Source organism: Trypanosoma theileri (assembly GCF_002087225.1).
Source record: "Trypanosoma theileri isolate Edinburgh chromosome Unknown TM35_Tth_33_V1, whole genome shotgun sequence".
Taxonomy (NCBI): Eukaryota; Euglenozoa; class Kinetoplastea; order Trypanosomatida; family Trypanosomatidae; genus Trypanosoma; species Trypanosoma theileri.
Window position 1 is genome coordinate 313,758 of NW_021639875.1, and position 23,988 is coordinate 337,745.

Here is a 23,988-nt window from a genome sequence, read left to right on the forward strand (position 1 = left end):
AAAAACACTTCCAATAGTAATAGATCTTTGCCATTTTGGATCAGGAAAAATAAGTTCTTTTAATAACCAACAAAGTCCATAGCCACCATGAAGAGCTGTATAGGTCGTTGCTGTTGCAGAATAATTATTTGCCTGTTTCATCATTAATAGACAAACCAAAAGTGTAGAACCCTTTTGAAAATTAACAACATGAGAAAGCTTTAGAACACGGGGTCCTCCCAGAAAATCAGCACTCATGTAATCAACGAATGAAAGCCATTTTTCAAGAAGGAATGGAAGCTTATTTTTCTTCTCGCTCTCTAAAGTATCCTTTGACATCACAATAAAAAAAAGAAATTCTTTTTTGTTTGGCTACTACTATTATTATTATTTCTCTTGTCTGTTATTATTTTTTTCCTTGGCAGCATAACAAAACGAAACGATGAAGAGAGATTTTTTTTTAGCCAATACAATCAACTCAAAAGCAAAAAAAAAGAATTAAGTTATTCAGGTATTCACATATATATATGAAAGAAAGAAATAATCTTTCAGTTTTTCTTGTTGGTAATTCACAAAGTATATGTAATCTAAACTCTTCAAACAACACTACCAAATTCACCCTCTATATGCCGTAGCAAGACTGTGATTAGCAGTTGTGTATCATCCACTGCGTTTAGTTCATCGTGGAGTTCTTTTAAAGCCCCACCACCTTCCATAAAGGTTTGTAATGGAAAGTCTTTGCCTAATCGATGATCGGTTACACGGTTTTGAGGATAATTGTATGTTCGCATTTTATCAGATCGTTCACCACTACTCCATTGATTCCTCCAAGCATCATGAAGAGAAGAATTCTGATCTTTTATACGTCTTGCTAACAGTTGTTGAGCTACCGTTTGTAAAGCTAATTCTTTATTTCCAAGAGCAGAACGTGATTGATGACACTTTACAGAAATTCCTGAAGGTTTGTGCGTGAGACAAACAGCGTTAGAGCTACTTTGCATACCTTGACCTCCAGGGCCAGAACCTCTTACAAATTCTATTTTACAGTCTTCTTCATGAACATTTACAGATACAGGATCAAGAACTGGCATTAATGTAACTACTGCTGTTGAAGTTTGCATTTTACCATCTTGATCCGTTATAGGAACACGCTGTACTTTATGAACACCAATTTCATGACGCATACTACGATATACACTGTCACCTGTAACTTGAAATCTTGCTCCAGTAGTAGGAACTGCTGGTGTACCTGACGAAGGACCATCTGTATCACCTTTATCTTCAATATTCTCAATATTCCATTCTCTTTTAACCATTGAATAGGTCTTATACATTTCAGCTAATTCTCCAGCAAATAGGGAAGCCTCTTCGCCACCAGCTTTACCAGAAACTTCTACTATCCATGTGCGACTAGATGATCCTAATGCATCACCAGATTCAAGACGTCTTCCCATAACCTTATTTACTTGATCATCCATACCTTTAACACGATTTAAGAGATCATTTATATCTTCTTCAACCATAGGAAGAAGATCTCGATCTTCTTCTGTTAGACTTTTCTGTGAATGAAGTTGATCTTTCAAGATCATATTATCATTGATTTTTAGCAAATAACCTGAAATCTCTTCAGCTACATCAAGTTCATCTCTGTACTGAATATTCCACTGAACATTATCAAAAGGTTTTCCATCAACCTTATTTTTTAATTGACGTAATACATCTGTATCTCCTTGTTCTTGTAATTTTTCAAGATATATACGTTTTTGGTTTAGGCGAATAAAATATTCAGTAACGAGTGGATGATGAATGGGAGCTAAAATAGCACGAGCTCCATCAACAAGAGCCCATTTTGTATAAGAAATTGTAGTCCCTTGAGTAACTTTTTTTACTCCTCCCTGTGTTCCACCTGCACCAAACAGAAGGAAAGGTGCATTCCGCATATTATTGTCTAGAATACGAAATAAAAAAAACGAACATCATACACACACACATAAAGAAAGATACAGAAAAAAAAAAGGAAGAGGAAAAGGAAATAAAAAGAAAAAAGGATCCAAAAATCATATTCACACAATTCCAAAAAAAAAGAAAACAAAAAACAAAAAAAGATCAACTTCCAAATTATTCTTTTTTGAATCCCCTCTACTTTGTTTTTCGTGTGTATATACAAATAACTCAAATCTTTTTTTCCTATTTTCGTTTTTTTTCTTCTTTGTTTTCTTTTATTCCATACATCTAATAGTAAAAAAAAAAAAAGAAACATTCAGTAATGTCATGCCAAAATGACCTTATTTACATGTCTTTTAAAAGAAAGCATTTTCTAAGGGTTACAATATTCTATCAACATCAGTAAACTCTTGAAATTGCTTGTAAGTGATATCACCGTTTTCATCTTCACGACCATCAAATAAAATAGATACCAACATATCTTCATCTTTCTTAGAAACATTAAAATGCATAATTTCATTTAGTGAACGTCTAAATACATCTCTATTTAATCTTGATGTTGCGCTATGACAACCTAAAAGACGAAATTGTTCTTGAGTAGTTCCTCTTCTTTGAGTTAATTTATGTCGTAATTCAAGTTCAAGTTCTCTTTTTCGTCGAAGATCTTCCGCTTTTAATGCAGTAGCTCGTAAGGTGTCATCTCTTTTCATATTAACTGATTTTACTGAACGTGTTGTAAGTGATGCTTCATCCATATGACCTGAAGAAGTAACATTTACCACTTCTAGAAATTGTTCAAAAGAAATTATACCTTTACTGGATGGAGCAATATTTTGTACCAATAATATGGCTTCTTCATCTGTTATTGTACAACTACATGATCGTAAAAATTCACGAACCTGACGGTAACCAAGTACACCACCAGGAGCAAGAGAACAATAAGCTTCATGAACACGAAGAAACTTTAAATGTACTTGTTGTTTAAATAAAAGAAGTAATTCCTTCATACGAGTTTCATTAGTTGAAGTTTCTTTATCTTCAAGAATTCGTTTTGTTTCCTCATCCATTGCAAGTAATTTAAAAGGTCTTTCCATTATAATAATTTCTTTGCCAACTTCAAAATCATCTGGTGTGTAAAGAGTTGATGAACCATTTGGTAATTCTTTTCTATAAATTCCTTTTGCAAGAAAACGTCCTGCAATAAAACCAGAATTTCTTTCTGGTTTTTCAAAAATTTCCAATTCATCTGTTGCACGATGAAAAGAAATAACAAATTCTCTTTTTTCATCTCCAGGAACCAATGGTTTTGAAAGTTTTGCCAAAAAACGCATGACTCGTCCTTTTTCTTTTTCCCATTTAGCAAGATCTTGTCTTGGTGGTTTCGCTGTTAAACTAACCCAGTTAGCACGTTTTTCACGTTCACTACCAAATCCATTAGGAGGAGGAGGATAAAATCTTACAGGTTCTTTCATATCAGATTTAATAAATGGATTAATATCCACTGCAGGAGCAAGTTCAATACCATATTCTTTCTTCATATATTCACGAGTAGAAGTATCAGCATCATAAATATAATAAGGTCTTCCATGAATAATATATGTTGAACCAATTTGAATATCTTCAGCAACAAGAAAATCACGTTTCATAATTACACCAAAAGTATGTTCTTGAAAACGAGATTTTTGAATATCTACTCCAGGACGAGGAACACGTTGACGACGTAAAAGTATTATACTACCATCACGTCCAGAATTTTCAGGTCTGTTTTCCATAATTTCCACAGTATCATTTTCAAGATAAATACGAATTGCACAATAACGTAAATCTCCACTTAAATTTTCTCGATCATCCCATAATGCAAGGAATGTTAAATGCTCATTAATATTATGTTTTAAAAACTTTTGAGCTTCAATAATATCTTCTGTTGCATGTTTTGTGTAGATTCCTGTAAGTTGTTGTTCAATTGCTCGTTTTCTATCCATATCTTCAGAAGTTGCCATTCGATGAGTACTTTTTGAAAGACGTTCTTGCATAACAGTAGTAAATTTATCTAATTCCATTGGCCAAGGTAATGCTTCTGGAACCTTTTCTCCTCTTATTTTTTCATAATATAATCGACTTCTAGTATCCATATCAAGAATATGATATTCTCTTTGATATAATTTTATAGAATCTCCAATATGAAAATCATCAAGAGTAACAAGATTAGTAACATCATCACTTTTCTTAGGTACTTGTCGACGTGATAAAATTACAGATTGTACAATACCACTGTTATCCTGTTTTCCTTCAATAACTGATATACTATTATCTTGTGTATAATAACGAATACATACTTTTCTTACAATAGTAGTTTCATTAGGACTTTCAGGAATATTTTCAACAAAGTATGCGAGAAAACGAACTATATGATCTTTTCCAGCATTTGGTTCATCAAAACTTGCAGAAAGCCATCCATCAAATACATTTTCATCATCACTTTCATCATCATCAGCTGTAGATTTAGTCATTCCTTTTCTATCTCGAGTAAAATCACCGCCATTATAAACATACTCAGTATGAGGGGCATAATCCACATCTTTAGGTAAGAGCAATGTATGACTTTTTCGTAGAGTATCACGACAAAGTGGATCATCATGAAAATTAGCCCCTATAGCCAATGGTAAATTGTTATCTGGAGGAAAATTAGCATAATGACGAACAGGCTGAGTACGAGCCACACTGTTTTTCATTCTTCTAGTGTACTTTAATAATGAAAAACAAATATATAACATAAAAGAAAACAAAAAATAATAATAATAAAAATTAAACATAACATCAAAGATAACAATAATAACAATAATAACACTAACAGTAATAATAATAATAACACAAAAGCAGAACAAAAGAAAATCATCAACATAAAGTTTTTTTTCTTCTTTTTCTTTAACCTGGTATTGGTAAGTTATAGAACCATTCCAGATATTCACACAAAAAGAAAAACATAATAAAAAAAAAAAAAATGTAGAGGTCAAGATGTTCTAAAAATCTTATTTGAAAGTAGGATAGTCTTTGTGAGTCTAATATTCTTGAAAAGAGGGGTGGGGTGGGGGAAGTTGAGTGAGTGGGGTAAAAAAGGAAATTAACAAGTTCCCCATCTAAAAAGAAGAAAAAAAAGTTGGTGTAGGAAAATCTAATGAACACACATTGTTATATTTCTGAGAAAGATATTTGCGTCGAACAGCTTGAAGTTTTGAAGAAGCCGTGCATAAGTCCTTTGTAAAGGTCAAAAGCTTACTTGCTACGGAAGTAACTTCATCTAGTGTAATTCCTCGGCTAACATGGGTCATTTCCCGATCCCAAAGTTTGTTTATTGAAATATTGGATCGATCAGTAGAGTTATTCCATGCGATAATCAAACGTCCAAGAAAAACAGAAGCAGCGGCCACTCGGGAAGGTAGATATTGTAACATTTCATAGTTATGGGAAGCAGATTCCAAAAATAAAAATGTCGCATCACGGACAATTTGATCACTATCTTCCCATTCCAAAAATCGACAAGCTAAAGGATATGTTGTAGGTACAGTTAATTTAAACCGTAATGTAATTGCAATATCTCTTTCCATTGCAAAAACTTCTTGTGCAGTATAAGTATTAGCACAAATAAAAACACAATCCTTTATTCCAGGTGGCCAAATTTCTTCATGTTTTGCTGCAAGAAGAATAGCAGTTATACCAACCAATTGAAGTTTCGCTCTGCCAACTTCTTTTGCCCCCAAGTATCGATCTACAATATCAACAGCCAAATAATAAGTTTCTGCATGTAACTTAAATTTTATAACCACATCCACAAGCCAATCAATAAGGATCATTCTCATTCTTTCACTTATTTCAGGTTGATTAGACATGTAACTCGGATCACGATAATGGCTTCTTTCGGCAACAAGGAAATAATCCCCAATCTCAGCACTGTATTCTGGTACAGAAATAAGATCTGCAATTACCTTCTTTTGGGGAAGACTACGACCAATATCAGATTCCTTTAATCCACCTGTGGCTTTTTCCTTGTTTACACCCAAAGCTGGGGATACCAAAGGTGGCAAACTCTTCCGTGTTACGGCAAGACGGTTAGTCTGATCTGTAAAAACACGATGTTCTGCCATTTTTCTTTTTCTTTTAACAGCACCCCAATGCTACAATCAAAATAAAAAAAAAACAAGGAAATAAAAACAAAAAGACATGTAACACAGCTCAATCACAGTAAAAAGATGGAGGAGACATACAATAATAAAATAAAAAACACTAAAAATAAGAGAAAAATATACCTTAATAGAAAACAAGGTTATAAAAACCACACAGAATCAAGCAAAAAAAAAAAAAAGAAATTTACGAAAACAACTACTCCAATAAAATTATCTTAGGTACCCGTGACCAAATCACATCAATAAAAAATGCAAAAGAAATCATGACCAAGATAAATTACCTGAATTATTTGATGAAGGCAGCTCCACTATTTTTTTTTTCTTTTACATAGGCCACATAACAGAAAAATAGCGCTCCACCAAAAACAATACCGCTTAAAAAAAACAAAAAAAAAACGCTGATATCAAAGAAATAACCGTGCTTCTCATTAAAACTTAAAACAAAAAAAAAAATCTCTCATGAAGGTAAAAACAGAAAAAAAATAAATAAATAAGAGTGTGACAAGATCAAAAAAAAAAAACTACAGGAACAATAGCAACTCACCACGTCTCGCAATTAATTATTTTTTTTCCAATCAAGACCAACTGGACGCACCAGAAACGCGTGAGTCAGCCCACCCGAAATAAAAAAAAAAAATTTAAACACCACATCCGCAACCCCGCCGCCGAAATAAATAAAAAACAATGACTCACCCGCGGAAACGATGAACGCCGCCGCAGAGAAAAACCACAACAAAGAACGCACGAAACACACTCCAGAAAACCGCTCGATCGGACGACCCCTGTTTCTTTTCCCCGTCGCACTTCCCCGGCCCCACGCCGGGATAAAATCACGCCAACCGACCACAATGCGCGGCGCCCCCCTCGAGGGCCGCCGATCCCGCAATTGCGCCGCTCTCCCTCGGTTTTCCTCGGCGGCGGGGTCGTTCCCGAATCCGTTTTTTTTTTCCCTTCGGTTCCCTTTTCGGGGTTTGCGGCTGCGGAAAAAACGGGTTCGTGGGTCCCACCCGTCCGCTTGGAATTATTTTTGGGGGTCCTTTCGTTCGCCCCCGTCTTGGAGCACACCCGCACCCGATAGAAACCTGAACGGCGTCCATCAACACCACCGCCTTAAGAGACGTGCCCAGGACCCAGGCAGAAACCCCAGTTTGTAAGCAGTTAGGCGCCGGATAAAAGAAAGGTGGGGAAGATATTATCCGCCTGCCGACCCATAAGTGTACCTTTAAATATCTTCCTATTTCTCATAAAAAAGGTATGCTATATGATTTGGTAAATTGTTATTTTGGTTAAGCTTGCAAAAAACGACGGGAAAGGACCACCCTAGGCCCTTTCTCGTCTGGGAACTTTGGGAAACCACAGCTGCAAGACAAAGTTCTTGAGGGTCGGAAGGGTTCCCGAAAGAATGCATTCACACTTTTGATGCCAGAACCGTGCCCTCACAGAGCGCCACCACGGCAGCCCTTTTGGGCAGATGACGCGCCAAATTTCCCGCAACCCATGCGGTCCAAATAAAACAACACCTTCAAACGAGAAAAGGATAATTTACAATCTTACTTTGGCGCACGCTTCGAAGCGGCAAAGGGTTCGGGAGAAGTGCAACCCTCATTTTGGGGGGCCCCAGCCGCAGCGCAACTACCCAGCAACCAAACGGTAAAGTTTATTCCCAGGATTTGGGTTCATCAGGACACTAATGAGACCATTGGGGGGGTGTATGAAAAGAGGAAGTACCATTCCAGAAACCAGGCAAATAAAATTAAATCGGCCCGCTTCGGGGTTGACCGCCCCTCCGGAATGGATCGTCGAAACTGCCGCGGCGCCATCGCCATTGTATTTTTTTTTCGGGTCAGGTTTGGATGCTGAAAAACAAGAATTATTTTTTTTGGGCCATCTTTGGAACATAAAACGAAATGAATTCACGCCTGAAACTGTTCCCCATTCCCCGCTGGAATTTTGCGGCTAGGAAAAGTTGGTGCTCTTGAGGTCTTGGCAATGGTTTTGACCACTAGGAAAAAGGAGGACCCAACCCATAGTTTTTTTTCTATCCCAATAAAGGCTGAAAAACAAGCGAAATATGAGCGCTGGGGTTCCCGAGATGGTCAAAGGGGTAAGACTTAAGTTCTTATGCGCAAGCTTCGTGGGTTCGAACCCCACCACCAGCAATGTTTTTCTGCTTTTTTTTTCGTTTTATTTCTGGCCTCGAGGTTGGGCAATTGAATTTGCCAAAAGAAACCAAACTCAACCCGCTAAATTTTTGAAGGAGGTGGTCTCCCTAAAAAAACCAAATTCTTTTTATTTTTTTTTTCAATAAATGCGTTCTTAGGAATGGCATTCCCTAGGTGACGTTTGGCCATCAAAAGTTGGAGCCAATGCCCATTATCCCTTATTATTTTGAGGGAAGCCATGGGTCAGTAAATTCTTTTCTATAGAGTTTACGGGTTCATAAGCAACTAAACGTCATACAGCACCGGGGCAAACAGCGTCGTACTGGGACAAAACTTTATGCAAGAAGGTCCTGGGGTGCGAATCAGCAGCAGTTTCTTTTACATATTGCACTTTAGTGTTAATGCTGCTAAATGGGAGTGACAGGGACCCTAGAGACAGTAACAATTATGTTCTCCAGTGGCGGAAATTAGATTTGGCCGCTGAGGTGACTCAGAGAGACGAAAAAATAAAAATCCATGTTCTGCCACCTACAAGATCCATTGTAATTTCATTGCCAATGTGTACTCCTCATGCCCAACGGTAGTAAAAAAATAACATAAAAACAAATTGTATTTATGTATATTTATGCATTACTCTTGATGACCCGTTCCATTGGAGTAACATCCATAAAAACACGAAGAACAAAAAGAAACTTCGTTTGGGAAGACAACTGGGAAATCACACTGGGTCAAATGGAATTTCTTCAGAATATGTTCTACACTTTCTGCACTACTGGGTGCCAACTGTAAGCTTCGCAGAGGTGATTGACCCACCAACGCAGGGTAAAGAGAAACCCTTGAATTTGCTTCTTCTCGAGGGTAAGTGGCAGAAATTCACTTAATTTTTCAAGGCCGCAGGATGCTTTGGAAAGCTGTGCAATTTCGAATTACCCCACGAGAAGAATAAAAAAAAGCCAAGTGTTGCCCTAAACCCTCCAAACCCGGCCCCAATGTATCCGATGAGGCGTTTCGTGGCGTTTTTTGCACTGCTGCAAGAAAAAACTGGAGTGGGTGCGACTCCATTTTACGTTTGGCCAAAGGTGAATTTTCTCCAGTGGCTGAGAGTTTTTTTTTGTTTTGAAAGTTTTCTTCTTTAAAGCCTCCTTTTCAGAAGTAGTCCGGGCCAGTTTCCTCGATAGAACAGGGTTAAGGGAATTTCTAAAGATTAATCGTTTCACTATGGGTTTAAAACGGGGTCCGGAATCTACACAAACTGTTTCCCTATTTCTGATGTAGGGTACTTGAGTGGTTGTGCCGTGGTTTGAAACGCCTTGTTTGCTAGGAATTGGTCCTTTTGACTACTGAAAACAGCGCCGGCGGCCGCTGTATCACGCTAGAAACGATGGGGTCGCCCCAACGCCCAGATTTATGGAACAAATGGATACCAAAATTTGCATATTTTACTTTCTCAATAGGAATTGCAAATTCGCTCTGGGGAAGTTCATTTTTTTTTTTTGGCAGAACGAGTTGCCATGGAGCCATAAACTCTACCCTTTGGGTTTTTCCAAAAGGGGCGCAAGGCGTAGAGAGATGACATATGGTGGGCTTTGGCGTTTGGTAGGTGGGCAAAAATACGACACCTTCTTTAGTTTCTTTTCCTTAGAATCAATAATGAATTTATGTTTGGGAACCTTTTTCAAGGGAAGAAATTTTAAACATAACAGGCGGTAAGGAGAAATAAAAAAAAATAAGATATTTCTTTTTTCCCTTTATAGGGGAAGTGGGGTGTAGACCAATCCGGCTATATTTATTTCAACCGAAAGTAAATTATCCCTGCTGTAAAATAACCTGACTCAACTTTTAATCCTTGAAAATCTTTTTGTGCAGAACCGCTAGCATTTTTGATGTAACGGCGCAAAGATTGGTAGCACCAGCCCCATCGCGGAGCTTGTTGCGGCCAGGGATCACCTGAAAAACTTTCCGTAGATCCCGAGCTTTCTCCTGCCACCATCCCGACCCATATCTCGCCAATCGGGCTTGTTCAGATGACCGCTTAGCGCTTGGACGGCACCCTCCCCGACGGGCTCCCCACCCAACAGACAAACGGCGAAGCAAACGCACCGGACACAGACCGGCACTCCAAACCGGAAAATGACAGCGCTACCGTTCTGCACTTTGAGGATGTTGGTATGTGACGTGGGTCGCGGTTTTTTTTTTTACCGAAAAGGTCATTTCCCATAACGCTTCCCATGTGCGAGTGCTTTGGGCGACCGCCGGATCGATTTCATAACGACATCCAAAAACTCCAATCCGACATTAGAGGAGGTTTTGTGGAGACTTCGTGGGCCAAAGTCTGGTGGCTGAGCGGGGGTTGGCGGATAGGTGGTTTTGCTCTCCACCCATTGTATGGCGCAGGTAAGGTTCGTGTCATTTTTGCGAGGGGCGGCGGTTCATGGAATTATGCCTTCTAACCCCAAAAATTAAGTTAGGAATCACCCCAATAGCTGTACGGAATCACTCCCCTTGTTTTTAATCTTTTCCGCCCTCCGCTTGTCCAATTTCTAATTCTACGCGCGTTTGGTCGCCTTGATATATTTATAAGATATCAATAAATAATTTACACACAGACACGAAAACCTGTCAATACACTCTTTTTCTTATCAAAAATAAAACTGCGCAGCTACAACATCCATCCAACACAGAGAAAAAAAAAGAGACACCGCACAAGTTGAACTGGTTTTCTGGATTTATCAAATTTCCCTTCACCCATATTCACAAACCCATTTTGAACCACATCACTCAAGCATCATTCTACGGTAAGAAAGTGAACCATTTGCTAATGTGTCTGTTGCCGCGTTTCTCAGGCGATATGCCATTTTAGAATGGTGGTGAAAAAAGTTTACTTAATACCTCAAGCGCGCATCCGATAAACCTTAGAGAAGAAACATGATTAAGTGACCCTTTTTCGTTTGCTAAATCTGTATTGGAGATAACTGAACCTTTGCAATGGATTACTTTCTTCCTGGTCCGCCTCACTTTCTTCACCTTCCGGCAGTGTGCGGGCACCTATGTCTACCCTTATACAGTTCAATAACCTCTACTGAAGTAAATTTCCAAGTAAATGTTTCTTCTAAGATTTCGTGTTAAGAAAAAAAAAGCGCTAACAATTATTCTGGTAATAAATTTGCTGCTGTTATTAAAGGTCTGCTGGTTTTACCCTTGGCCGTTGGCAACCGCATGCCGGGAAAAGGTCTGGATTTATGATTCCTCAGCCGTCCTAAGAAGATACTCCAGTGGATATGATTTTCTTACCGGCGCAATGCGTTACCGGTACCAAAGGGGTAGGGGCGGGTCCTTGAATCCCACACCCTGGCAGGATAACGTCCCAGATCTGCATATTGGAACCCTTGGACTTCTTAAACGGCTGTTTTGGCACTTGGTCCGTGGGGTCAAAAAAAATAAAATAAAATAAAAGTAATAATCAAAGACCCAGATATAGCAGTCGTTTATGGCATTGATGTGGTTTAAAGTAAATCTTAGCATTCCGCATATGTTTCTTATGTTGCGTACGCTTTCTTTGTTCGGATTTTGTGCGCCTTAAAACGTACACATGACTTAAAGAACAGAGGCCATCAATAATCCAGAGTTCAGGCGCAGCCACCCCACCTCGCCTAACGAAGCGGCCCTTGGTATATATGTATTTCGCTGCAAATTCCTTCTTTCTAACCCCGCCACGCTAAAGCAGGGGGGAGAGATGCCGATGGCGGAAGCCGAAGGGATTTCAAAGCCTTTTAAACTAAATCTTCTTTTAAAAGTTTATCTTGAAAATATGCGGAATGCCAGCACATTATGTAACAACACCTATGGTTCATAAATTTGGATGTTTCTAAGGTTATTGGCAGAGACGTTGCTTGAGCCCAAGAAAGCTATACCCAAAATGCTGAGGAAACGCCTTTTTGATGTTAAATGGGTATATCTTATTTTAAACAGCCGCTTACCCTACTTCAATTTTTTTGTAGAAATTCGGAATTCATATAAGCTAGCAAAGGGGAGAATGGCATCGACCTTTGCCGTGGCTGGAGTTTACCGGTAACGGAAAATGAATAAAAAATGCAACGCAAGAAAAAGAAAAGAATAATTTAAGGCAGCATTGGAGATATTTTGAGCTCCAATAAAGGTTCTTCTTGCCTTATGAATTAGATGTTTTCTTTGGAACCTTAGAGGAAAAATACCTAAAGAGAGTTTCGCTAACTATCAAATCTATGGGTGGTACCGGAAACCCCTTGTAGAAAAAAAAAACTTCCTTACTTAAAGAAAAAAGAAACTACATATCAATAAATCGTATGGTTTTCATTGTATTTGTTTTGGGACACTTTCTAAAAAGTATTTTCCCGTGACTTGCTGTACCGAACGTTTTCCACTTTAGGAAGAAAAAGGTAAACTTCCAAGAAACCAATGGGCCAATTATCAAGTGTGGATTGGTTCCCATTGCGTTCGCGGCGTCTTATTTTTCAAAGGGACCAGCTCAATAAGGAACTCTTCGCAAATAGGAAGCAAAAATTTCTTATAGTTCAGAATTAAAAGGCGGACCGCCAAGCTTTTCAGGAAGGGTCGGGGAACGCCGCCGTGGCTTTCTGATGCGCCACGCCCGATGCATAAGGGAAACTGCTCTTTTTTCCAAATCGGTCTTTATTTTATCTCCACCAATTGAGTGGTCGCAGTGGTGTTTTTCTTTTTCTGTATTTCCACTGGATTGTGCCCAAAAATGGAGGCGGTCCTTAAAAAAAAACGATTGGGGAGTAGGGGGAAAAAAAAAGGATTCGGTCGTTGCTTTAACTTGAAAATTCGTGGTCCGCGAACCGAACAATTTCAACCATAACGTGCGGAAACGCAGGCGCATTCTAGAAGTAAGAGTCTCCATAAATCTGTGAAGTTTTGGGGAAACCTGAAAATATTACACCTAATTTCCTACAAAACCCCACCGTTATAGATCCTTAACGAAGTTAAGCGGAAAAAGTGTTTCAAGGAATAATTTTAAGTATTTAATTCCCCTTTAAAGTTCAGTGGGCCACCACTGTGGTCCAGAAGGGTTTTTGGCAGAGAAGCGAATCGCCGGCCCTTATAAGGGTTTTGTCAATTAATCTTTCGACTTATTAGATGCAAAAAGAAAAAAAAAAGATAGACCGTCAATGTGTAACAAGAGTTTCTGCGATAACATCAGTAAGTGGGATAAAAGAAGTGAAACAATAATTTAATACTCAAAATGTGTATAAACCAAAGTGTTTGGGATAGAAAAATAAAGAATTATACCAACCACAAAGCATTTCCTGAAGCACATCTTCTGTGATTAGGTAATCGCTGAAGGGATCATATCAGTGAAATATAAAATAATATGATAACCAAAGAAGTGATTTAAACTACAAGATGGAAAGAAGATTTACAAGAGAGTTTCCGTATGGCCATTGTATCTCAGGGAAGTTTTAGCCAGAAGGAAAACTCTGACATTATGGCATCCCCAGCCTGAACAATGGTAGGACGTTGCAAAATTGCTAACGCCCTGTGAACTCATAGATATTGTTTGCGCACCATTGCCCTTTACACAGAGCAATCTAAACCATAAAAAAAAGTAAAAAAAAAGGTATTTGAAAAGCACTTTGCACATTATGGCCATTTCCAGTGTATTTTTATAGTGAAAATCTGCAGTAAGTGTTTGCACTTCCCAAAGAAAAAGAATTGATTCCAACCGAGCGCCAAAAGATAGTTAAAAAGGTATCTTTCAATAATCTTTGAATTTTCGTGTTTTTGGCCGTCGTTTTTTATGAGTTATCGACCGGCGGAAGGTGCTTGCCATCAATGCCTTAAAGAACTGAAATGGTTTTAACCACCGCCTGGTGTATCGCGGGTTGTTGCTCTGAAATGGGAGTAATAGGATCAAGGAAATAAAGTATTTAGGTATAGAGCGCATTTAAAAGGGGCAATATCTAATTTTTCTTTGTGATGTTCCTTAAGTTTTTCCATTTTTTTACTGGGAGCGGCGTAAAAGAAAAAATTCCAATTCCCTTATCAAGATATAATTGCGTTTGCTGGATTGGGGTACGATTCCTGAAACTTTATGGAAACTACCAGTGGTTAACTGCTGAGCCGCATTCTCCCATTCCCAGCCAATATTGGTGGGAATCAATGGGGAGGGAAATCAAGAAACCAACCTAAAGCAAAAAATAAATAAAAATTTAAAAATGAATAAACCTAATATGTTGAAGTTATAAGAAATTAATTGCAGGCGCGTGCATCTCGTTATCTATTTTAATTCTTGGGCACAATATGCTCTTTCTTCATTCTCCTTTTTTTGGGCAGAGGCAACTGTTTAGCGCATTGTAATTGCATCAAAGGCGTCGGCTTTCACAGCACTTCTCGAGCAATGTCAGTAACTAAATGGGTTACGTAAAAATCCTCTGCGCTCATGTGATGTGTCGCCTCGGGTCTGGGCCACAAAAGTCCGCCATTATCCTTCTGGTGGGGCATGTTTCTCCTTTTTTTCTCCAATTTCTTTTGGTGAAATGGTGGTATTGTTTTCCGGTTCCGTCTTTGTTTTGTATCTTTTTTTTTTTTAAGCGCCGGGCTTTCTGTCTGTTGTTGTTGGCGCCCCTTCTTTGGTGATATTGGCCTTTCTGGCGCACATTTTGGCTAACTTGGCGCGCAATCCAATCAAAGGAAAAAAAAAAAAAAATTTTTTTTTCTTGGCATGTGGGGTGTTTGCAACTTTTTTTTTCACGCCTGACGTTCTTTAACCGTCGGAGGCAAAAGGTTCCGATGTCGCGATTTCCCTTTCGTGATACGAGTTTTCATTTTCCCATCATTTTGTTTGTGCAAAAACAAAAGAATAAACTCTTCTGAAACCAGTTTGCGGGCAACACCGCAGCAACAGTTTGTAGAGTCATCGTGGGTCCCGCCGTTGGGAAGTGCGTTTTTCCTTTCTTCTTAAGGAAGCGCGGGGAATGGATTAGACCATCCTCTCCCCAATGGGGTTTTGTTCACGGAGAAATAGTTAAACCCATTTAGGCGACAATAGCCAGGCAACCACAAAACGAGAAGGATTATAAGTGAAATTAATTTTGGCATGATGCTGGTGTTTTTTTTCTGCTTCGCTCGTGCGGATTGAAAGTGACTGCATTTCCCTTGGGCGTTTTAGTCTGTCAAGGGTCGTTCGGATGAGGCGTTTTCTCCTTTTCTTTCCAAAAGTCTTTTTTTTCTCAGCTTCTGAAAAGAATGATCGAGTATTACGTTAATAGGGATCAAATGGTGTATAGACTTAAACTTCTGCAATATGATTATTCTTTTTCATCTCGACACTCTCTCAAACGTATTTTTCTGAAAAAAAGTAAGCTTATAAATAATGAAAATGATATGTATGATCCGTCTGTCTTAAGAAAAGCGCGGTTGGCCAGTACGTAGGCGTTCGCAGTTTTTGTGACCCATGACGTCCCTACGGCTTTTGCATTTGAATTTCGTCCAGAGAAAGCTCTGCATTAAAGTTATCACATGGATGATTTGTTTACACTCGAAAACGACATACTGATGGTAAAAATGGAGCCAAATACATCCATGAATTTGGAGGCCCGCGCCATTCCATGATGAGTTTCGCTATGCCAAGAGATGCGGCTTTTCCACATGCCTTTTTGGAACTACATTTACGGTTCATTGCAGAATGGGAGGCATTGGAAGAAAAAGAATCACCATTATACCACCAGAAGCAACGTGTAGGAACGCAATTGGGGGACGACAGTTTTAAGGCACAGCCAAACGCAAAGGTAAAGGTCCAGGAGATGCAAAGACAAATGACACAAATTTGCCATTAAACCACAGGGTCAACAACACAAATGAGAGAAATGCGTCCACAATTGCGGTCGACTCAGAAGCAACTGGGAGAAAAGCAAACACAACCAGCGGCAGCACTACAGCAACTCGTTCAAAGAGAGATTCAGGCGGTGAAATTGCTGCAACAAATAGCGCAGGAGCATCCCAATACAAGCGCGGCGGAAGACAAATGCCGGAACGCCCATAACACCTTCAACAAAACCATTGATTTATCACAAAGCCCATGGAAATGGGATAGGGCACCAATGGCGCACTAGGAATTGCCTAAAATTGGGATTTCAGGGGAACACAGGGGCCCCGGCTGCCAGCAAGGAACGGCGGCGTCAGGCCAGAGGAGTGAATCGCACTTTTGAAGGAATAATGGATTATTTGAGGGGGGTATCGCCCAACCAATTGGCGACCGCATGCCGGGAAAAGTTTTTCCCATGCCGGCGAACCCTTCCCCAGATTATGGCGAGGCATGGGGCGATTTTCTGCAATGGACGCGCCTTGTTCGTAGTGAAGGGGTGGCGGCGCAACGGGTTCAAATGGGACGATGGCTTTGCGCAAAAGCACGGGCAATAGAACGGTTGAGGGCCTTCCGGGGGCGAGGATGCGGGACATTCGGGGGCCATCGTTGGGCCTCAAAAAACAGGATAATCCTTTCATACAGGCCACCACGAAGTGTCAGAAGAAAAATCCAGCACCACCACCATCCAGCATGGCACGCTGTTTCAGTTGTGGCCGTATTGGGCATTATAGCTCTACGCGCCACGTCGCTTTGCTAAAAGAACCTCGCAAGCCAAAAAAAAAAAAAAAAGAACACGATCCCAACCCACGATTGCGAACACGGCAGGGGAAACACGCGGATCCCATGGAACTCCCGCGAAGCGCGGCGCGATATCTAGGCTATAGGGCCGAAACACCCAACAACCCCGCCCACCTAAGATCATTGATGCAAGACATTTGGAAAAATTGGCAGCGGAAAAATGGACCTCACCAGAATGCGCAAAACGAGATTTTGGCATCCTTTTTAAAGGAGACAGCATGCCACAGAAATCGAATCGAATTTTGGCGGCGGCGAAAGAAGAAGAACGATTACCATTGCAACAAACGGACGAAGGAACACTGCCCACCAGATGGATCGGAAAACGGCCAAACTGCAGCGCCAGGGGGCCGTAGGGCCGAGGCGTGGAATATAATGCATGGAAACGCGAAACGCATTTCAAGGAACGTGAATCCAATGGTCCCGTTTAAGGTGGCGCAGGGGAAACTGTCAGGGCAGAGAAGGCGATCCATTGCGTGGGTGAGGGAAAGAAGGCCCAGGATGAATACGAGGCCGATGTTTCTTTATGCCACGTTTCCCGGTGCCAGGGCGCAGTATGCGACAAAACCGCAACGTTATTTGATTTAGAGACATCATTTTTTCCAGACGGCCCTACCAGTCGATATCCGGGGAGGATACCGTTGCCTCACGGAATCAGGGGAACTCGTTGGGTTCACTCGCCTTCCTAAGGGCTATAAATGCGGTACCGAGATTTCAAATACCATTACAAGAGTTTGACTGGCGATCCTTTATTGGCATTGCCTATGCGCGCGTCGGCCAAGGAGTTAAACGTACACGTTTGGATTTATGATATCAGAATAAGAATTAGTGGTCCACACGAAAAGGTGGAAGCTTGGGGCAACAAATCGCGCATAACATGCAAAGCCGTGGGGCCACTATTGGGGAGCAACACCTTCAAGCAAAGGAATATGTTTTCATAGAAATGCGCTTCAACCACAAGAAAAACACGGTTTCTTTAAGGAAAAAGAGAATAAAGAGGTTGGTCAAGCACCACTATTGGAATACACCGCGGTTGAAGAAATGGAAAGTAAAGTTTCACACGCGATGTGCGCAACGGGAGTGCGGGGTGAATCCCTTTTCCCTTACTATTTCTTCTTAAAAATAGTGCGGTGGCGTTTGTCTCGTTTAAATCGGGGTTTATTGCGGCCCCAAGGCCAGCAAAGTTACAATCTAATGCCAGGGTCATTGGGCAAAGTTGGCCCAAACATTTCTGACGAACGGGCCCGTTCACCCACCGCGGCGGTTACCATCCACCGCAAGGCTGGTAACAGACGCCTCCATGTACGAATTGGGGGCTTTGTCATTCAGGGATTCAGGGGAAGTGCTGGCCGCAGGCGGTGTGTGGGAGCATTCGCACCTCACATGATATCGGAAGCAAAGATGCGTGCAGTTAATCTCGCTTTTCTTGGTTTTAAAACGCAACGTGACAGCCCTTTCGATATTCGCAAGCGCAGAGCAACGGCGATGATGTACATTATGCAAGAACGAAACACATATTCACCAGCGTTAGTGGCGGAAGCCGGTGCCATAGAGAGTTTTGCGCTCACATGAAATGCGATCTACTCGAAGTTTCGCCGCGTCCGAGGAAGCCCCGCAGACGGCATATCTAGGGAAAAAAAACATTCAATATTTAGACGTAACGAAGGGGTGCAACTTGCGATGGGGAAGGCAGGAGGCGGGATAAATGGGTTTCTCAGCACTTCCATTTTCGTCAGTTCTAGAATTTATTAGGGAAAAAACCTTCGCGTAAAAAATATCGTGATACAAATATAATTTGCACGGAAAAGTTGGGGTTCATGAGAATAAATTATTATATTGTTCTTCATTTCTTCTCACTGTTTCATTGCTCATGTGGGAAAGGCAAGGTTTAGATTTTTCTTCCTTGTAATGGGGTTTTGGGAATAGTTGAAAACTCTTGCTTTCCCCACTTCAACGCTGGCAAAGATGGGTTTGAAAGGTATTCCGCAAAGATGACCCTTCCCCGTTCCCCTCGTGACATGGTGTGGCCATTCAATCGCACCTTTTACTCGGTGGCACGCGGCATAATGAACAAAGAACAACACCACTACACGATACAAAACAACGAAAACAAGGGACCTTCCGGCATTCGCCTGTCCCTCATGTGGTCGTCATTGTGTATGAGTAAATCAGGCCTAACTCTACACTGAATGTCACGTCACGGGTATCATCCTACTCGCGTGCACACTAGCCAACGTGACGAATGTGAAGAAACAGCTCTGCATCTTTGGAGTTGGCCCACTCTTCATCCACTGCGAGTTCAATTTGCTATAGTTGATGTAGCTCTGATAGAACTGTGTTTTTCTAAGCGGTTAGCACAGTTCCTTATTGTGGTGGAGCGGAACTACGCTATGCCACAGTCTTCACACCCAAGAGAAACCCTACGCAGCCTACCTCCCCCTCTCTAAGGCCTCCCCACTCCTTAAAATCAGCGACGAGAACGATCATGGAAACCTTGATAGAAGAGTACGCTCAAGACGCCTGCCGCCGACCCAACAAGCAACAAAATAAATAGGAGTTCATTGAGGCCAATCTATAACAAAAAAAAATAACAAAAATAATAACAAAAAGGAGACTTGAGGATGGGTTCTGGGTAAGAAAAGTGAGAGTAGAGAGATCTGGTAGGGTTTACTCGATCGGATTTCTCGTAGACTGGTTCTCTCGTTTGGGAACGGGCTACAACCAAAAATCATATTACAAGAGCTTTAGGATCCTATAAAATAAAGGGATCTTCCTCTTCGGAGCCACTCTTAAGTCGGCAATTAAGGTGCTCTACGGTGTACGGTTGATACCCGTTCCATTGGAGTAATATCCATAAAAAACACGAAGAGCAGAAGGAAAAACGTGGTGGAGTGTTGTGTGGTGGGGGGTCCTTTTGGGGTGGGGGGATATGTTTGATTGTACCCTCCTAATACACACCATGGAGTGAAGGACGTGTGTTTTTGGTTGGGTGTTTTTTTTTTGTAGATATTGCTTTGGGAGAAGAAGAGGTGAACCGGCATTCTGAAGGAAAAATAAAATAATAATAATAATAAGGATAAATAAAGAGGTAATATGTGTGAGAGAGAGAGTAATTGTGTGTTGCCTCTGTTTGTAAAGAGTGGCATGTTATTACAGTGATGTATGCAGTCATTTTTGTTATGGTTGTGGGTGAGTGGGTTTTAGATTCCAATTGTGGTGTTGGTGTAAATATTATGGTGATGCATTGGTTTCTTTGCTTTTTTTCCGTTTGGAGGTGTGTTGATTATTGTACAGTCTCTTTGTTTTGCTGATGATTTGTGGTGTTGTTTTTGTATGTTGTCGTCAAGCGTACACTGTGTTTTGGTGTTCAAACTGCCTGGTAATGGTTTTATTTTAATGGGAATACAGACACACTTTGTGTGTATGAATACCGAGTAAGATATTGGGGTGTGTGTGTAGAGACGTTTATTTAATATTGTTTTGATGCCATTTGTTTTCCACTTCTTCTAAATTCAAGGTGTTGTTTCAGTACCTGTGTAACTCTGGGTGTGTTTTATTGGGTGAGTGGTTTACTGTTGTTCCCCTCATTGGGTTGTGTTTGATTGCTGTTGTGATGCGTATTCTCTTTCACTCTCCTTCGTTGTGTTGCTGTGTACCCACTGCCGTGTGTGTTAAATGTGCGACTCGTTTCTCCTTTTCCTCTTCTTCCTTGTTACCACGGATACAAGCAACCCACAGTTACAATCATGACAACGATGTTCGTCCAACTGCGTCGTGTGGTGTACCTGTTGGTGCTTCTGCACTGCTTTTTGTGTATGGTTTTCGCCGACGACAGCGAGGAAAAAAGAAAGGAAGGTGAAAAACATGCGAAAAAAATGGAGGATTGGTTGAAGGAAGTGGATGTACAATATCCGGGTGCAAAAACGTGTCAGAGAGTTGGGGACGACAATAATAAGAAGTACGCGGAAATAGCCACGAAGGTCAGGAAAGTTGCCGACGGTTTGAAACAAGGTGCCGACACGACGATGGATCTCGTAAAAAAACTGAATAAGAGTGTTGAAAGTGTTTCGCGTGAAAAGATTGAACGTGAGCTGCGTAAACACGTGGATGTGATGACCACAGAAGTGCAGAAAAGCAAGGAAGCCATTGACAAGGCACGAGAAGCACGTGATGAAGCGAGGGTGTTGGTTGGTTGTACGGTTTTTCTTGGCAATTTGGAGGAACTGAGATCGGAGAAGAAGAAGGAGGCACTAAAGTTTTATACGGATGATCTCGAGGAGAAAAACAGTGTCTTTAAGTTGCTCGAATGGAGGGATCTTATTAACAGGACCAGAGCCAAGGAAGCAGAGGTGGATATGCTCGTACAAAACCTTACGTTCGCCTTAAAACGCAGTAGAGGCATCTCGAACGAAGTGGCGCAAAGTTTGGTCACGGCGGTGACCGCGGCGGAAGCGGCGGTGGAACGGTTCGAGAAGGCAAAGGGGAAGGTCAAGGTCCCTGATGCAGGGGGGGAATATGATGTTAAAGTGGAAAGTTTAAGGGGAGAGAAGGACACCGCGATGCAAGTGAAAAAGGAGGGGCAGATCCCGAACAAGAACCCATCATTGATTCCGGATGAAAACAAGAAAAACGAGACGAAAGAGCCAAGGTGGGGGGAAACGGTGGGTTCGAATGTCGGAGCGAGTCCCGTCACCGGTGCACGCATTCGGGAGCACCCGGAGAAAGAGAAGATCAGCGAAATTGCGAAGGAATTGAATCGGGTGTTGGAGGAGGAAAAACAGAATTTGAAACAGAAAAAAATTGAAGAAAAGAAAGCTTTTGAGGAAATGAAACAGGCCGAGATTAGGCGGAAGGAAGAAGAGAGACTGGCCGAAGAAGAGAAGGCGAGACTGGAGAGGGAGGCACTGGGGAAAAAGGCGAGGGAAGAGAGGGCAAGGCAGGAAAGGGCGACGGCAGAGAAATTAGCAGAGGAAGAAAGAAAGAAACAAGAGAAGCTCGCAGAGGAAGAAAAAGCAAGAAAGGCAAGGGAAGCGGAATTGGCGAAAAATGCCAAAAAGAAGAAAGACGGCAGCAGTAGTCCTGCATTGGTGCACAGTCCCTTATTGCTCCTTGTTCTCTTGTGTGTGTTGGGTTGCACTCTCGTTTGCTGATCGGTGTTCCCATGACACAGTTGCACAGTTAACCTTTGTTTGAGTGGATATGGATGCATTGTAAGGCGTTGTTCTTTTTATTGGATTTTAATGCTTTTTTCTTTTTTTCTCTTTTCCAGCACGATAAATCTCTTGTTTGCATTTTTTACTGAACACATCTATTGGACTCCCTATGGCACTCATATCACTTGACAAACCATCATTTTGTGAGGGGAGTGTCCTCTTTGTTTATTCGCATTATTATCTGGGCTCTGTTTTGCCGCCATTTACTGTGCCCTCCTGGTGATGTGTGTGTGTTCCGTGATATTACTAACTATTGCTTTCACCCATGGGAATGGTATACAATCCCGATGTGTTTTAATTGCTGTGACTGAAATGTGAAGAATGGCAGGAGGTTCAAGGCACACAAACACGCACACTACCAACCTTCCTTCTCTCTGTGTGTGTGTGTGGACTGTCATCATGTGTGCATCATTCCCATTGCTCGCCCTGTACGAAAGACACACACACACACACTGCAGGGAATTGTGTTGCTTACCTCCTGAACATATTCACATGATGATCACGGCTTTCTTTTTGTTTTGTTTTCATTTTTCTCTTGTGTGTGTTTCATTATAATTTCATTGCACGTTATGTGCAGCTGTGTGTTTCTCTTTTGCGTTTCCGATACACCTTGTGTATCTTGTGTGTTCGTTTTTATGGAATGATTCTTTTTTTTTCATTATATACAAACTGCTGCACGGACATCAAGAATAAAGATATGGGCACAGCACGTTCAGTACACAATGATTTTCCGTTGTTAACCTTGGAGTGGATTGGACTGTGTCCAGGCATCGCAGTCACATTAAGTAATGAATTTCTTTTCCTTTTACATCTTTGCCCTATTATTGTGTCTGCCTCACGCAGTCACTCTTTTTTTTTGCGTTTTTATTTTGGTATAAAGATTGATGGGTTGTGGGTGTTTGAGTGTGCCCCTCTGTTGTGTGTTCCTTTGTGTGTTTGGGTTGCTACTCACACTGCCCACGTAATGAAAACACATTTCTTTGTTCTCACCTTCTCTCTCGGTGGTGTCACTCACAGCGTTATCACGAACATATTTGTGCTCTTGTGTTGTTTGTTGTGTGGCTTGCTTGAGTGACTGTAGCCTGCGGGGAGATGGACCGAGACTGTTCCGCTTCGGCTTTACGTAATGGGTCTGTGTTTTCTTTTTTTGGGTTGAGTTGATGTGCTGGTGTGGGTGAATGTTTTTCTCTGATGGGAGTGTCACCTGTGATTGGTGTGCTTTGTGTGCTGTTGGTATCCTGTTGTTGTTATTTTTCTTCTCTTGTGTTTTTTCTTCTCCTCTCTGTAGGCGTGTGACTCCGTGTACATTTTGGGGAATGTCGTGGTGCCTCTCTGATATGGGCATATGAGACTGTCATTGTGTGTGTGTGCACTGTGAGTGGGGAGGACACTTTGTGTTGCTGGACCACTCCACTGCGGTGTCTGTGGGGGTGTGGTTTCTTTACGCTAGACCATTGCCATGTGGTGCGATTGGGTTCGCACATGAATGGATTAATGAGATTCCCTCTCTCTCGAGTTACTATCTAGCGAAACGACAGTCAAGGGGAACGGACTTGAAGGGCTGGGCAGGGAGAGGGGAGATCCTGTTGAGTTTCACTCGAGTCTGGCTCTGGAGTGGCTGGTCGGTGGCATGTACTTGGTACTGTCATCACTTTATAATTTGGTTCACATAATTTATACATGTGTACTAGTGTGAGATTGTGAAGGGATCTCGCAGGTATCGTGAGGGAAGTGTATGGGGTAGTACGAGAGGAACTCCCATGCCGTGCCTCTGGTTTCTGGAGTTTGTCGAACGGCAAGTGCTCCGACGCCATCGCGCGGTGGTTCTCGGCTGAACGCCTCTAAGCCAG

General features: G+C 41.3%; 11 protein-coding genes across 11 annotated transcripts; 5 read left to right on the forward strand and 6 right to left on the reverse strand.

Moving 5' to 3' along the window:
- On the reverse strand, positions 1-318 carry TM35_000332230 (putative C-14 sterol reductase; the record flags this gene model as incomplete). The annotated part of the gene is made up of 1 exon (XM_029028979.1): positions 1-318. A coding segment is annotated over one exon (318 nt), but the record flags the coding sequence as incomplete, so codon positions are not given.
- Positions 319-575: 257 nt separating this feature from the next.
- TM35_000332240 (putative peptide chain release factor 1) lies at positions 576-1,919 on the reverse strand (the record flags this gene model as incomplete). The annotated part of the gene is made up of 1 exon (XM_029028980.1): positions 576-1,919. The coding sequence occupies one exon, from the start codon at positions 1,917-1,919 to the stop codon at positions 576-578; it is 1,344 nt and encodes a 447-aa protein (XP_028879833.1).
- Positions 1,920-2,303: 384 nt separating this feature from the next.
- Positions 2,304-4,655, reverse strand: TM35_000332250 (protein associated with the ribbon compartment of flagellar microtubule; the record flags this gene model as incomplete). Its single annotated transcript, XM_029028981.1, has 1 exon — positions 2,304-4,655. The coding sequence occupies one exon, from the start codon at positions 4,653-4,655 to the stop codon at positions 2,304-2,306; it is 2,352 nt and encodes a 783-aa protein (XP_028879834.1).
- Positions 4,656-5,060: 405 nt separating this feature from the next.
- Positions 5,061-6,065, reverse strand: TM35_000332260 (putative cyclin; the record flags this gene model as incomplete). Its single annotated transcript, XM_029028982.1, has 1 exon — positions 5,061-6,065. One exon carries the CDS (start codon positions 6,063-6,065, stop codon positions 5,061-5,063), a length of 1,005 nt encoding a protein of 334 aa, XP_028879835.1.
- An 887-nt stretch (positions 6,066-6,952) lies between these two features.
- TM35_000332270 (uncharacterized protein) lies at positions 6,953-7,258 on the forward strand (the record flags this gene model as incomplete). The annotated part of the gene is made up of 1 exon (XM_029028983.1): positions 6,953-7,258. The coding sequence occupies one exon, from the start codon at positions 6,953-6,955 to the stop codon at positions 7,256-7,258; it is 306 nt and encodes a 101-aa protein (XP_028879836.1).
- A 4,108-nt stretch (positions 7,259-11,366) lies between these two features.
- TM35_000332280 (uncharacterized protein) lies at positions 11,367-11,717 on the forward strand (the record flags this gene model as incomplete). Its single annotated transcript, XM_029028984.1, has 1 exon — positions 11,367-11,717. The coding sequence occupies one exon, from the start codon at positions 11,367-11,369 to the stop codon at positions 11,715-11,717; it is 351 nt and encodes a 116-aa protein (XP_028879837.1).
- Positions 11,718-12,809: 1,092 nt separating this feature from the next.
- TM35_000332290 (uncharacterized protein) lies at positions 12,810-13,166 on the reverse strand (the record flags this gene model as incomplete). Its single annotated transcript, XM_029028985.1, has 1 exon — positions 12,810-13,166. The coding sequence occupies one exon, from the start codon at positions 13,164-13,166 to the stop codon at positions 12,810-12,812; it is 357 nt and encodes a 118-aa protein (XP_028879838.1).
- A 3,218-nt stretch (positions 13,167-16,384) lies between these two features.
- TM35_000332300 (uncharacterized protein) lies at positions 16,385-16,723 on the reverse strand (the record flags this gene model as incomplete). The annotated part of the gene is made up of 1 exon (XM_029028986.1): positions 16,385-16,723. The coding sequence occupies one exon, from the start codon at positions 16,721-16,723 to the stop codon at positions 16,385-16,387; it is 339 nt and encodes a 112-aa protein (XP_028879839.1).
- A 97-nt stretch (positions 16,724-16,820) lies between these two features.
- On the forward strand, positions 16,821-17,513 carry TM35_000332310 (uncharacterized protein; the record flags this gene model as incomplete). The annotated part of the gene is made up of 1 exon (XM_029028987.1): positions 16,821-17,513. One exon carries the CDS (start codon positions 16,821-16,823, stop codon positions 17,511-17,513), a length of 693 nt encoding a protein of 230 aa, XP_028879840.1.
- Positions 17,514-17,966: 453 nt separating this feature from the next.
- TM35_000332320 (uncharacterized protein) lies at positions 17,967-18,497 on the forward strand (the record flags this gene model as incomplete). The annotated part of the gene is made up of 1 exon (XM_029028988.1): positions 17,967-18,497. The coding sequence occupies one exon, from the start codon at positions 17,967-17,969 to the stop codon at positions 18,495-18,497; it is 531 nt and encodes a 176-aa protein (XP_028879841.1).
- Positions 18,498-20,800: 2,303 nt separating this feature from the next.
- On the forward strand, positions 20,801-22,075 carry TM35_000332330 (uncharacterized protein; the record flags this gene model as incomplete). The annotated part of the gene is made up of 1 exon (XM_029028989.1): positions 20,801-22,075. The coding sequence occupies one exon, from the start codon at positions 20,801-20,803 to the stop codon at positions 22,073-22,075; it is 1,275 nt and encodes a 424-aa protein (XP_028879842.1).
- Positions 22,076-23,988: the final 1,913 nt, after the last annotated feature.